General features: G+C 52.5%; 1 protein-coding gene across 7 annotated transcripts in view; it reads right to left on the reverse strand.

Annotated features, from left to right (window-relative positions):
- The window catches only part of KSR1 (kinase suppressor of ras 1), a 171,891-nt gene that overhangs the window by 30,229 nt on the left and 126,595 nt on the right, over positions 1–15,067 (reverse strand). For all 7 annotated transcript variants that reach the window (XM_030799412.1, XM_030799409.1, XM_030799413.1 and 4 more), the window contains 6 exons: positions 13,801–14,260; positions 11,010–11,014; positions 8,155–8,215; positions 5,789–5,872; positions 4,275–4,336; positions 4,067–4,173 (listed from right to left, as the gene is read on the reverse strand). In XM_030799412.1, the coding sequence (XP_030655272.1) occupies positions 4,067–4,173; positions 4,275–4,336; positions 5,789–5,872; positions 8,155–8,215; positions 11,010–11,014; positions 13,801–14,260 (779 nt within the window). The remainder of the gene's footprint in view (positions 1–4,066; positions 4,174–4,274; positions 4,337–5,788; positions 5,873–8,154; positions 8,216–11,009; positions 11,015–13,800; positions 14,261–15,067) is intronic.

Genomic DNA, 15,067 nt, shown 5'->3' on the forward strand with positions numbered 1-15,067 from the left:
CCTTGGACACAACACAGAGGATGCTGCGCCAGGGAGGAGGGGTGCTCTGTTTCCTGTCTTGTTCTGCCTGAGAGAAGGCCTCGGCCTGAGTTGCTATGTCTTTAATGCCTCTCCAACACTGGCTCATTACCCATTCAACAGAGTGAGGGCTTCAAGCTCCAAGCCTTGAGCAAGTGTGATAACCAGATGAAGCTTAATAACTTCTTGGTTTTAACTGTGCTTGTTTTAATGATTACCTTCTATCTGTAGGGATCATGGTTTTTCCAATTATTATAGTGATGATTACATAAAAATGAAGTGTTACAAGTAAGTATTAGCCCAGGTGGTACCTGGTTAAGACAGAAACCATAAAGATGGTTTTCAGCTTTGATGAAGTTTGGGCGGCACTGATTATCAACCCAATCCACGCTACGTGCCACCACGGCCCCACTGCAGAGCTCAGGGGAGAAGGGCCCAAGGAAGCCAAGGGCTTTGCCCACGGTCATGGGAGATGGGCCTGGCATGATCCTGGCTCCAGGATGCCTTGTGGCCACGGCTCTCCAGCCACAGCACAGAGGAGACCCCTGAGAACGGCACCAGCATCTCACAGCTCCGAGCAAGAGCCTGTGGGAGCAAAGCACCACCAGACAGCCCTGGGAAGGCAGGGCTGCTGCACTAGAAATGGAAAAGGGGGGGCAAGGGCAGAAAGTGGGGGGCAGGGAGCCCTGGGAAGGGAGGGCTGCTGCACTAGAAATGAGAAAAGGGGGGTAAAGGGAGAAAGTGGGGGGCAGGGAGAGAGGCCTAAGCTCCAGCTTCTCCCTGTGGCCAAAAAGAAAGAGCAATGGGTTTGGAGGCAGACAGAGTGGAATTCTCAGCCAGCTTCCACCACCACTTAGCTGGGTGACTCTAGGCAACTTCCTCCACCTCTCTGAGCTTCCATTTCCTCAACCGCAAAAATAAAACATCAACACCTATGCCAGAGGGTTACTGTGCTGATCAGTAGCATCACAAAGGTGGGAGTGTGTGGTACATAGCAGGTGACTAATACATGCTTGTCCCACATTCTTTTGCAGACCTGCTAGCTGGGAGCACCCAGAAGTTTGGGCCCCAGCAAGGCCAAAAGACCAACAGAGAGAGGGCTCCAGGGGGATTCTACATTAGGCAGGACCCTGGATCTGACCAGTGCTTCCTGAATGCAAACATCAATTCCCCTGGGGGTGGGAGAGGAATTCCTTGGTTAAAGAAGTTGAGGCCAAGTTGGGTTAAATGCTAAGTTCAACAGGTTTATTTGCTGCAGGCTGTGAAGGCTCTGGGGTACACAGTGACCTCTGGAATCTACTGGCCAGGGATAGTTGACATCATGTGGTGCCAAGCTAGAAGTGGGAGGTGGATCCACTGAGCCCTCCCTCTTCTCACTCATGCTCCAAGGCTCAGGACCCTCCATCAGTCCCTCTGTGACCCTGGACAAATGACCCAACCTTTCAGAGCCACTGTATAGTATGGGGGTAACAGCTGCCAGGTCATAGGGTTGTTCAATCATTCAACAATCGATATGCTGGTTTCCTGACTGCCTATTTTGTGCTTGGTGCCAATGAGAGCAAGACAGCATCACTGGGCCCTCAGGGAGCATCTGTGCTGAAGGGGAATATGGGGCAGGCAGGGTGGAGGGGCAGGTGGCAGGACTGAAGAGGTCAAAGGGGAACAGGATAAACACCTCTCAGCACCATGTGTGGCCCCTAGTGAGAACTCAGTAACGGTTAGCTCATGTTATCATAGTGACCTTCAGTGGGATCCTGGAGGGCCACCGCTCTCAGAGATGAGAGGCCTCTGGCACCACCACTGTGTGGACTTAGAGGCCGAGCAGGTGCACGCAGGAGGGGCTCATGGGGGAGGTGGGACAGAGAGAGTGCTGTGAGGAGGGCTGAGGGGTGGTGTCCAGGTCGGTGGAGATGCAGGACTGAACATGATGGGCAGGGGGTCGTGCAGGACCCACAGGCATGGGGGGTGTGCTTGGTGTAGCTGGAGAGGAGAGGCAGGGGCAATGATGACATTGTTGGCAATGGGGGCAGGGGGCACTGCATTCCTGCTGAGGAATTGATCCTATCTGTGACGGGCTGGGAAAAGAATTACTAGTTGATGGTATGGTACTGCTCCCTACAAGTTCATGAACATTCTCTCTCTACCCTTCAAAAACCCTGTGAATGAAGCATTAGTAACCCCAATTTACAAAGCAGAAAGTGAGGCTCAGAGAGGTCAAGTGGCTCACTCAAGGTCATGGAAGCAAGAGAGGAGTTGGGAGTCAAAGCCAGGGCTGGGCAGCTGCTGTGGTCTGAATGACTGTGAACTCCCACAGCTCACATGCTGAAACCCTAGCACCCAAGGAGGTGGTACTGGGAGCTGGAGCCTCTGGGAGGTAACTGGGTCATCAGGGCAGAGCCCTCAGGAACGGGACTGGAGCCCTTATGAAAGAGCTCGAGGGAGCTTGCTGGGCCCCTCCACCACGGGAGGATGCGGCACGAGTGACATCTGTGAGAAGGTGGACCTTCCCAAGACATCGAGTCTGCTGGCACCTTGATCTTCCCAGCCTCCAGAACCATGAGAAACTAATTTCGGTTTTTTTTTTTTTTTTTTTGAGATGGAGTCTCGCTCTGTCACCCAGGCTGGAGTGCAGTGGCACCATCTCGGCTCACTGCAAGCTCCGCCTCCCGGGTTCACGCCATTCTCCTGCCTCAGCCTCTCTGAGTAGCTGGGACTACAGGCGCCCGCCACCACGCCCGGCTAATTTTTTTTGTATTTTTAGTAGAGACGGGGTTTCACCGTGGTCTCGATCTCCTGACCTCGTGATCCGCCCGCCTCAGCCTCCCAAAGTGCTGGGATTACAAGCGTGAGCCACCGCGCCCTGCCAATTTCAGTTGTTTTTAAGCTACCCAGTCTATGATATTTTGTTACGGTAGCCTGAACACACTAAGACAGGACCCTATCATCTTACCCCTCTGCCTCTCCATTCCGGGTGAGCAGCTACCACCAGAGGGAAACAAGAGGCAGGAGAGAGGACAGGTGCAGGCCCATGGCAGACAGTCAGGCCTGGGGCAGCTGGCCTTCTTGTCTGACAGTAAGAGGTGGCCCTGGCTCTCCCAGAGCAGCCCCTGAAGCTGTACCTTCAGGGTTCCCAGTATGAATTGGCCACATTGCCTGTCTTTCTCTTCCGGCCAGAGCCACATGGCCAGCCACAGCCACGGGGCAACTGGGCACATGCTCCTCATCGGGGGGGAGCACACGCTAAGCCCCTGGTTGGGGGCTGCAGGTAAAACACACTTAAAAATACACAGCCAAAACCACAGCAGCCAGCAGCCTGTAGCCAGCAGCCAGCCAGGATGGGAGCTGCTGTCAGAAGCCATCAGCACTGGCACCTCCCAGATGCCAGGCATACCTGTGCAAAGGGGCCCATGACAGGTGTGCCAACCCTCCTGGGGGACACAGGCTTTGCAGACTCCGTCTAGCTGCAGAGGACACCCGTCTGCCTCAGCAGAGAAGCCTGACCTGGCTATGGATGGAAATGCACTCTTTGTATTACTTTTGGGTGCATTCTTGTGAGGGCAGCAAAGCCTTGCTCAGTGGCTGCCATGGCAATTGCTTTAATGAACAACTGAAGGTGTATCTGCTGCACTGTGACTAAGGGCCCAGGTTTTGGGGCTGGGTGGCTGCCGAGGCTACCACTCTGGGTTTGTCTCTTGCTCTCAGGGGATGCTGTGCTGTTTTCTCACCTGTGAAATGGATCCGTATGTACCCTTCAGAACTATTGTGGGGCTCAAATGAAACAGTAATGGAAGAAGTTCCCGGTACACACTAAGCACACAGGAAGTGTTAGCTCAAAGGAGAAGGGACTGGGAATCACGGCATACCACCACAACTTAAATGTAAAGCCTCCTAGTGGCTCAAGATATGATCCCCAAGGCCACCCTCTGGCCACAAATCTGAGACTGTGGTGTCACACCCCACTTCCCCACTGAGCCTCTGAGGCAAGGGTGCTTTATAGGAAGGAAGGCCAGTGGCAGAAGGGGGTCCTCCCTAGCATTACCCAGCATACCTTCTTTGTCAGTGCTTTGGGGAGGGTTCCAAAATGGGGTTCGGCTGCTCTGTCCACCGGGTTGTTGATGTCTGAGGGGACAGATTCTGTCCTCCGAAGCCGAGTTACTGTTTGAAAAGAGGGAAAACCCATCACCAGGGAACAGGTCGAGCTAAAGAAAGATTCACCCAAATCCAGAGGGCAGAGGAGAGGAAGGCAAAAAACTCACGTGGCAGGAAGGATATTCTACAGGCAGGGGCTTCTTTGGTACATTTGTTGTGACATTTCAACCTGGTAAAGAAGGGGAGGTTGGCGTGCGGAGCGCCACATGGGGGGGCTCGGGCACACAGGGGTAGCCCTGCGTAGCATTCACTCAGGACTGTCTCCATTTTCACACACTTCTCAACAAATGTTAGCTTGAAAGTAGAGAACATCATGATATTAATAGTAATAGCAGCTGCTACACTGAGCCGCTATGCTGAGCATTTACCACGTTCCGCTGTCATCTACCCATCCTCACAGCAAAGCAGGTCTCATGATGCCCACTTTGACTTGCCCCAGGTCGCCCACCTATTTTTCTACCCATATTGAAAAAGCTCAAGACAAATCTGAACTTACAAAAAAAGAAGAATTAGACAGACAATGTTTGCTTTACCAAAGAATCCCAGGGACCCAAAGGGCAGCCCCTCCGGCTATATTTGTGCAATGGACAATGCAGTCTGAGGGTCAGCCCCCGGCCAGGATTGGAAAGAACTGGATTCTCACTGTGGTCCTGCCTTCTGCACTGAGTCTTAGATTTCTCGCTAATGGGCTGAGGGTGTCCTATCAACCTCATACTACATCGCAGGACAGCCCTGGGCTCAGAGGTCATCCTGTGCTCTCCACATGATGGGAGCTAGAGGTCCCTAATGTAAGCCAAGTGGGCAGGAGCCACAGGAGACCCAGACTACAGAGAAAACTCAGCAACTCCCTAGAGGTCAGGAGAGTCACTGGGAAAGTAATGGGTCTGGCTGATATGCACAAGACCCACCATCTACAGTCTGACTGCAGCCCAGATGCAATCACACATACTAGCTCAGGTTCTCAGAGCCATCCCCATGGTTGATGTATACATTAAAAATCAGGCCCAGAAAGGGCAAGTGCCTTGCCCCAGGTCACACAGCAATGCAGGGGCAGAGTGGGCTGGGCACTGAGCCTCCAAGGCCTCCCTGCATTATGTGAGGGCAGCCAGACAGCAGGGAGCACACTCTGCCCAGCCCACAGTGGTCCCTATCCTTGACCTTCCTTCCCACCAGAAACCACAAGGCATGAGAAATAAAGTTGGACTTATACAGAATCTAGACTCTCTGCTCACTCTCCCCTTCTGCAAGCCAACTCCCTGTTTTTACCATCGCCTGTCTGCCACCTCTCCAGGGCTACAAAATGTAAGGCTAAACTTCAGAACTCCTTACAGGTCCCAGAATAGTCCTCATATTCCTCCGAGCCTTAGTACAAGACGCACCCATGGCCTAGAATTCTCTTTTCCCCTTGGTCTACCTTGTAAACTTCTATTCATCCTTCAAAGCCCACCTCAAGTATTCCCTTCTTCCAGGAGTAACCTGCTTAATCTCCCTGAAGAGGGCTCATCACTCTCTGGTGTGCTGAATAGGACTATGAATAGCAAGTATAGGGAAGCGCGTTTGAACTCTGATTTACTAAACTAAAAGTGTCTGCTCCCCCCACCCCCACTCCTCTTCCCATCACCTGCAATGCTTGCACTTCACTCCAAATATCATGGTCTTCTGGCACACGTGGCAGACCTGTGACAGCCAGGACTTGGTGGAGAACCTGCAGAGGGCAGACACAGGCACATGCTTGCACTGGCTGGGAGGCCAAGACCCAGCCACAGAAGGTTTCCCATGGAGCTCCAGGGCAACTGGGAGTCTTGGCTCCATCCCAGAGCCCCATGGGCCCTCTCCCAGAGAGGACAGAGATACCCAGGGGCCACCGCTTCTCCCCTCGCATTTAAATTTCCCAGATGCAAAGTCATCACTGTCAATATGCTGAAGTTGGTGTGGTCATCTGGCAGTACCAATTTGGCAGCAGCAATCAAGAGTACAAGTGCGTATACCCTTTGACCCCACAGTTCTTAGGAATTCTTAGGAATTTATCCAACACATAGGCCCACAAGTGTTGCAAGATACATGGACAAGGTATGCCTGCAGCATGTTAGCAACGTAAAGGCGGAAAATAACCTACGTGTCCATCGATAGGGGCTGAGTAAAGTATGGTCTTTCCATACAATGGAACACTATGCATCAAGAAACTAAAACAAGGATGCTCTTTCTGTGCAAATATGGAATGATCTCCAAGTCACACTGTCAAGTTAAAAAAGTAAGGTACAATAAGATATGATCCCATTCACATGAAGTTCAAGTACAGGAAAAAAACTAAGCTATGATGATAGAAGTAAATAGTAACCACTGGATGGTAGCACTGTCAACTAGGGAGAACTAAAGGTAACTTTCTGAGTGCTGGAATGTTCTTCATCTGGATGGTATACACAGGTGTGTGTGTATGAATACATACATACACAGACACACACAGACTTGTGCATTTTGCTCTATATAAATTGTATCTCCATTTTTGAAAAAACAAAGTATAGGATTGTGTATAACATATGCAGTATTTGAGTAAAAAATAAAGGAGAAAACATATATACATATTTGTTTGTATAAAATATCTCTAGAAGACAACACACAGCTAAGACCTCTTTACAGAGGGGGCTGAGGAGTTGGGGACAGGAACAAGAGGACAATTTTCTGTTGACGTTTCAACGTATCAGTGTATTTTCAATCCAAAATGTAGAACATTAAAGAAAACACGAAAGATAGATTTGAAGGAAGGATGGGGGCTGAGTGGGTGGTGTCCTCCAGAAAAAAAGCGCAAGGCTGGTCCACAGGGTGGGGAGGCCTAAGAGCAGAAATGACTCATATTTTTGGAAACACAGATTTTTTTTTTAATGTATTGTATATCACAGTAACAACAGAATGAATGCCAACAGTATTTGGGAAGTAGTTTGTAATGCATCCACCAACACTAGCTCATTTGATTCTTATGCCCATGCCAGGGAGTGAGGCAGGTCCAGGATTCTTAACATGCAGCCAAGGAAACCAGCTCAGAGAGGTCAGGTGATGTTCCCAAGGTGCCACAGTTGGGATGCTGTGTAGCAGGGTCTGAATCCCAGCTCTCTGAACTTAAGAGTTACAGAACTTCTCTGTAAGAGATTCCACTGGTCCAACAGAGGCCAAGAAAGGCCTTGAGCACAAGGGAAAGAGAACAGGCTCTGGGGGCAAACAGCTAGGTTTGAACTCTGCCTTCTGCCTACTACCGGCTGTAAGATGCCTCAGACGCCTCTGCAAGTAGGGTTAATGCTAAGCCTCACAGGATTTGGGAAGGATCACAGATACGCCATGTAAATGGAATGTAGCAGAGATCCATAAATGTTACTCTCTCCACCCAACAAAGATGGGAGCTTTCGGTGGCAGGGGACACCCAACTGCATGGAGTGCCTTTTACGGAGTTGAGATCCGGCCTCCCCGAGATGCAACCAGGTCTGTGGAGGCTCGCACATGCACACGTGCTCTCTGTCTCCCTCATTAGGTTTTAATTACTTCTCACATCAACACTGGGGGTGAGGGGAGCAAGAACCTTAGGGGTGGGGCCCGAGAATCTGGATTTTCAACAAGCTCTACAGTGGACTCTGACGTGCGGCCAGTTTCAGGACTCATGTGACACCACACTGGATGCAGGGGAAGGTCCTGCGACTCCTTCCCATGACCCTGACCCTATTCCTCCCGGGACTTGTGTCCTGGGAAAGAAGGAAAGTGTTTTCCCTAAGCAGAGTGAGGAAGAGACCCGAGGAGGTGCAGATGAGGGAGCTGCAAGTCCATGTGGCCACCCTGGCAAGGTGAGGGCTCCAGGTAAGTGCAGGGCCATGTCCCACAGGTGAAATGGACAGACCCGTCAGAGGCAAAGAGCTCGCTGAGAAAGTGACCAGAACTCCTGGCCCGATGTGGGTTCCAGCCCGGCTCTGTGCCCTGCTCCCCCTCCAGGCCTGCTGTGCCTACCTGTGCGTCACCGACAGCCCGATATCCCTCCGTACCATCTGTGGGGAGCCATGCGAGAGATCTGCAGGGAAAGAGGCCGGATGGGCAGGCTGAGGAACTCCGCAGGCGACAGCTCATGCCTGTGGCTTCCTAGTTCAGAGACCACAGGCTAGAGGGGGGCGCAATGGTTTATTATATAAGTGTCTCCCTGATCTATGTCCATCAACACAGGAGCAGGCCAGGCTAGCCCAGTGGCATGGCGTGGTTCCCCTCGCCTCGCTTGGTCCTCTAGCTTGTTCCTAGCCTCTGAGGATGGCTCAGTCAGCTGCCCCTGTGACGTTTCCAGATGAGGAGCAAGGCAGAAGGCAAAGCCAGAGTGAGGGCAAAAGCTTCTACACAGCCCAACCTCTTGCAACCTCTCACCGACACACCACAGGCCCCCAGTATGCAGAGGCTCAATTCTGGGTGTTTCTTGGTCAATGGCTGAAGCTGTTTACCTCAGGTGGAGGCTGAGGCTAGTCAGCCCATCCAGTGCCTTTCCAGGCAAAAGCCCCTGGAGGATATTCCTCTGGGAGAAGCCACTGCCAGATATGGGCAGATAGAACGAGGACAAGGCGAAGCTTTACCGCATTCTCGCGTGGGCCAGCCCCACCCAGGTATGAGCCTGAGCCTCTGGGGACTTCGTGGGCACCCTCCTTCTCTGCTAAGGGCCATACGCTTTGAGATGCCCCTCCTGCTGGCCTTCCCGCAGGGCGCTCCCTCTCCCAGCCTGGGATTCCCCGTAAGAACAGGCATCCCTAGTGCAGTAGACAAGCTGCTGGAAGCACTCTCTCCACCCACTGGCAGCCCGCACATTCAACTCATGCCCCCATACTCAGCGCCATTGCCTCCCAGAGCCAGCCCGCGGGTGGGCTTCGGGGGTCCGGGAACCCTCTGGATTGGTTCAGTAGAATGTTGTAGGCTTTTCTCTGGAAAGAAGATCTAAGACTTTCATCCAATCATCAAGGTGACCTGTGACCCAGAAAGGTCAGGAACACAGTGCTCGAGTGTGGCCATCTCATGTCCTCTGAGTCAGAAGGTCCCCCGAGGGTGGCCGCTGCCCCCTTCAATCCCAAGTGCTGGTCTAGTACAAAGCTGGACTCATGAAGTGCTGGTTCACTTAAGGCCAAGTACCACATAACCAACCTCCGTGAGAAGGGTGTGCTGGAGGTACTGAGTCCTCCCACATCAAGGAGAGCTGGATAGGAACAATCTATCTCACCTGCAGCTCTCCCTGGTACATCTGCCATGAGGTTGACTTGTCCCAACTTCCTCCTAGGGCTCCTCCCACCCATCAGCAGCCAAGGCCACCCAAACACATGGGGATGACCGGGCGCAGTGGCTCACACCTGTAATCCCAGCACTTTGGGAGGCCGAGACAGGAAGATCACCTGAGGTCAGGAGTTTGAGACCAGCCTGGCTAACATGGTGAAACCCCGTCTCTATTAAAAATACAAAAATTAGCCAGGTGTGGCGGCAGGCACCTTTAATCCTGGCTACTCGGGAGGCTGAGGCAGGAGAATCGCTTGAACCCGGGAGGCAGAGGCTGCAGTGAGCTGAGATCGCACTACTGCACTTCAGCCTGGGTGACAGAGCGAGATTCCGTCTCAAAAGAAAAAATAATTAAAAAACACATGGGGCTAAAGGCACCAGCTGCCAGCCTAGGAGAAACAGACTATGCTGGAACTTCAATCAGTTAGCCCCAAAAGCCACCTATGATCTGCACCATCTTCTGTGGGCATGGGCAGTGAGGTGGTATATGTGCCAGGCACCGCCTCCATCTGATCTGCATGGAGACACTGGCCCTGAAGGCCTAACAATCTCACTGCTCCAGTGCCCGTGTTACCATAGCAATTGGAGGATGACAGGGCTGGGGCTGTCCTAGAGATGGGGGTGTTGAATGTTCCTCCAAGGTTCTGTGAAGCGCCCTGGGAGTTTCTGACCGGGCACTAAGGGAGGGAAGCGTAGCTCCTCTCCACGCTCCCCCTGTGCCTCCCTGGGGTTCCTACAGCCAGCTCCACTTCAGCATAGTCCCTGCATGCTGCACCCCTCCTCATCCCCAAGACCCCGCCCACAGCTACGTGACTCTCCTTAGCCAGCTCGGGATAGTACAAAAATAAACTCCTATTTTGCTCAGGCAAAAACCAGACATCTCTGCATTTCCAGACAATTAAAAGCAGACTCCAGAGACACAGCTGTCTCCCTCCGCTCTGACTCATGAGAGAGGCCCCACAGCACAGCCACGTGCAGGAACGTGCTCCCAACCTGGAGGTGGGGGTGGGAAAGGGGGTCAAGGGTTGCCCAGGTGTCCTCTCCTCCCAAAGGGGCTTCTGCATCTCCCATCTTTTGGGGCCTCATTCAGAGCTGTGCTACATTTCTGCCTCCAGGAATGTCCCTTTCCTGAAAAGTGGGGTCCCGGGACATCAGGTGGGGTTCTGGAGATGGCTAAAGTCCAGCGAAATCAGGCAGATGGCACCGCCTTCCCAGGGGCACTGCTTTACCGTGGCAGCCCAGCAGGCCAGAGTCCCTGCTGGAGAGTCTCGGTGGGGAAGGGCAAGGTGGAGACAGGACTCTTCATGGGGCTGCCTGTGGGCCGAGATGTGCTCAAGGTCTCTGCTTCTCAGAGAGCAGCCACCAGCTGGGCTGAAGCCAGCCAGTCACTTTAAGGCCACCTGTCTTAGGGCTATTTCCTGAGGCGGTCACCAGCACCTCTGCTTCTGGACAATGGAGAGGTTGAATGGGCTAAGAGGGGGGTCAAAGAGGTCCACCCCCGATGGGGACAGCAACGCACACACGACTCCCAGGTGGTAGAGGGGATGGAAATGAATCTCTCTTACCAAACCTGGAGGAGACAAAAAGCAGAGAGGGGGATTACGTCACCATGCTGGCTCGGCGTGTTCCTAGAACATTACCCTTGGGCGGGAGCGGGCAAGGGGCTGAGACACAGGACTCTGAGGCCTGGCTTGAGGCCAGACTGGCTGATTGACTGTGGGAATCCCTGCAATCTCTGTGGGGACATTTCCTCAATGGAAAGGACTAGAAGGGCATTCCCCAGGCCTCCCCAGGGGACATCGAAACTCAGTGCTGTGCACTTTAATACATCAGCTTACGTAAGCCTCGCCAGCAACCACGCATGGTAATTAGAGTTCAGCCCATTTCACAGTCAAGAAAACTGAGCCTCAGGAGGCTCAGTAGGTCACATGGCTCACAGTGGGAGAGCCTGGCCCAGAGCCAGGCAAGAAAAGGGGTCAGTCAGCTGGAGAGACCAGGCCTGGTGGCTCATGCCTGTAATCCCAGCACTTTGAGAGACTGACGCGAGTGGATCACCTAGGTCAGGAATTCAAGACCAGCCTGGCCAAGGTGATGAAACCTTGTGTGTATTAAAAATACAAAAATTAGCCGGGTGTGGTGGCGCATGCCTGTAATCCCAGCTACTCAGGAGGCTGAGGCAGAAGAATCGCTTGAACCCAGGAGGTGGAGGTTGCAGTGAGCCGAGATTGCGCCACTGCACTCCAGCCTGGGGAGCAGAGCGAGACTCCTTCTCAGGAAAAGAAGAAAGAACTATCAGTTGGCAAGGGTGTGGCTGGACAGGAGGGCAGAGATAACAGCTGTGCAGAGCAGAGGTAGCCCCCGGAAGGAGAGTCAGGCAGGGACACACCCTGAGCCTCCCCAGGTGCCTGCCACTGCCCCCAAGAACACATGGAGCTGGAGGAAGCAGAGCACTCAGGGGTCACCAGAACAGTGAGGTGTCCTGAGCGTCACATCAGTGCTGGTTCTGGTAGCTCTGCAGGGACTGGACTCAGAATCCCAGGGTCTGAGGCTCAGTCACTGGCTGGAGTTTGAGGCTAGTTGTGTCATCTGCCTGAAGCTGTGCCCCTGCCACCTACCAGCATGGGAATGAGACCAGAGCTTTCCTAATGCTCTTCTTGGGAGAAGAGAGAAACAGAGGGACTGGGTTGAGCCCGCTGTAAGGCCTCCTCTGACTGATCCATGCTCGTGTGGCCATCACCACTGCATTCTACAGCTCCTTCCGGGTGGGACCCAGGCCCCAGCAGGACAGCCCAAGTGGGAGCAGCAGGGTCGGTGACACCTGGATCTCTCCTCCTTGCGCAGCACACTCAAACCCATCGGAGCTGTCCAGGCTCCATCCCATAAAGGACCCAAACAGCATGCACTGGGAGAGGGGATAAGGCCCGTTCCAAAGATGACTCCAAGGCCCAAGATACTCCAGGGCCCAAGGAGCCCCCTAGAAAAGGGGTGCCCTTATCGCTTCTTGGCCTTTTGGCTAAGATCAAGTGTAGAAAAGGGGTGCCCACGCCGAGGAGAGAAACCAGGTGCCCCAATCCTCAGGGGTACAAGAAGGTAAGAGGCACCCAAGGAAAATACTCCCTTTCTTTCTGTGCTGCCCACAAGGGTATATTGACAAGGGCAATCTTTGTAACAAAAAAGACAGTGATCTAATGCCCATCAAGAAGGGACAAGATAAACTATACAATGAAATAATATGAACCAGTCAAACAAATGGGGTTTAAATAATTAAAGACATCCACAAAACTGCTAGCCTGGTTGCCTCCTGAAAGGGGAACCACGTGACTGAATAAAAATGGTAGGGTAGAGTTTTTTACCTGTTTTTTTTTTTTTTTTTTTTTTTTTGTTTTCACCGTGTACCCTGAATAAAAATGGTGGGGTAGAGTTTTCACCGTGTACCCTGAATAAAAATGGTGGGGTAGAGTTTTCACCGTGTACCCTGAATAAAAATGGTGGGGTAGAGTTTTCACCGTGTACCCTGAATAAAAATGGTGGGGTAGAGTTTTCACCGTGTACCCTGAATAAAAATGGTGGGGTAGAGTTTTCACCGTGTACCCTGAGGAGCCACAGAGCTGCTGCGCTTTGGACCGTGTGACTGTCTCACTTGTTCAAAATATATAGGTAGAAAAATTTTTAAGTCAAAAACTAAACAAAAGAGTAAAAATATTCCAAGATGTACTGACATGATGTTCTCAGAGATACCAAGGGAAGCTGAAAAAACAAGTCATGGGAAAGAGTAGATGGTATGGCATCTGACAGTCACTAGTGGTTTCCGCCAAATATTCCAGTTCTCCCCTCCTGGGCGTGTGGATGAAGAGCACTGTTTCACTCTCCTGTTCAGGTTGGGCCAGGAATGGTGAGTGGAACGTCCAAGAAGGAGTACTCAACTGCCAGGGCATGGCATCTGGAACTCACTTCTCCCTCTGCCACCGTGGCCAGCAATGTTCAGATAGTCTGGGCCCGGAAGGAGGCTGACCCACGACGGACAAGATGGACAAGGCGGCATGAGCAAAAAACAAACCTTTGTTCCTTTAAGACCTGGTGATTTGGGGATATCTGTTATTTCCGTGTAACCTGGCCTACCCTGACCCATACGTGGCATCACGTCATGTGCACGTACGTGTACATACAGAACCAAATCTGGAAGGATTGAGCCCACACCACTAAAATAGTCTGAAGAATGGACTGGAAGATGGGGGCACCTTTTACTTTTGACTTTACATGCTTCTATAGGGGTTGATTTTATTGGTCCTTCCATATATCTTTATATTTAGAAAACACAGAGGGCACTTTTGGTAGCTGCCCAGAAGGAGCACTCACCTCATTGAGGAGACGTCGTCAATGCGGTTCCCCAGCTGAGACTCGTGGGACTTGCTCCGGGTGAGCGTGGGGAAGCTGGGCAGCAGCTGGAAAACCTTGCGGCTGGGTGGGGGGGGCGTCCGTGGTGGCTTCAGCTTGGTGTGCCGTCGCAGCTGGGGTGTGGTGGGCGGGGTGATGAAGCTGTGCAGGGCACGGGGGGTCAGCCGGCCGCTGGCGTGCAGGGGAATACAGGTGTCCGAGAGGCCCTCACTGAAGCTGGGGGTGGGGGAGTCTAAGGCGGGCAGAGCTGACACGGAGATGGAGCGTGGGCCCTGGGCGCTGTTGCCTGCTCTGCCAAGCTGGGAGCTCCCCGGGGGCCAGGGCAGGCTGGCAGGTGAGAGGGTGTCCGTGGAAGGCCCTGAGCCACTTTCCCGCCGCACATCCAATGAACTCCAACTGGAGTCCTCCTTGTGTTCCCCTCCTGTGGACCAAGACGTGGAGTCACAGATGGTCAGGGCTGGAAGGCATTCACAGGGGAGATGGCTAGGGGCCAGAGATGTTCCACACCCGGTGTGAGGCTGCACTGTTTCTTAAGGGAAGGCTTCAACTACCAACCTTTACCTGGTTTATAAAGGCTGCTCACTCATGCGCACACATTATCTAGCCAACCATGAGACCCTCGGTGCAGATACTACCACAGGTTGAGCATCCCTAATCTGAAAATCCAAAATCCAAAATGCTCCAAAACTTGGGAGTTTCTGAGCACCGACATGGCACTCATAGGAAATGCTCATGGGAGCATTCTGGATTTGGGGACGGGGAATGCTGAACAAGTAGGCATACTGCAAATGCTCCAAAATCTTAAAAAATCCAGACTCTAAAACGCTTCTTGTCCTAAGCATTTCGAATAGGGGATACTCAACCTGTATGTCTGTTTTATAGAGGAGGAAGCACAGCCCAGAGAGGAACTGGCTTGTGCAGGGCTCTTATGAGCAGGTCTTGGGGGAGCAATCCAGGAAACCCACCCCAAAAGTGGGTGACCTCAGAAACCGAAGGGGTGACCAATCTTTAAGAGTTAGAAAAGGGAAGCTGGGTGTGTGAAGGAAGGAAAAACTCCACTTTAAGAAAATTCAAACATTGGGACAAGGGGCTGTTCCGAGCATCCAACAGCAAAGTGCCCCGGGGCTTGTGAAAAAAGATCCAGAAGAAAGGGATCAACAGCCACTTCCTTCTAAGACAGCCTTTGAGTGACTGTGGGCTGCCCCTACCATGACCCTGTGCCTGAGGC

The sequence above is a fragment of the Nomascus leucogenys genome, chromosome 19 (genome assembly GCF_006542625.1).
Source record: "Nomascus leucogenys isolate Asia chromosome 19, Asia_NLE_v1, whole genome shotgun sequence".
NCBI classification, from domain to species: domain Eukaryota; kingdom Metazoa; phylum Chordata; class Mammalia; order Primates; family Hylobatidae; genus Nomascus; species Nomascus leucogenys.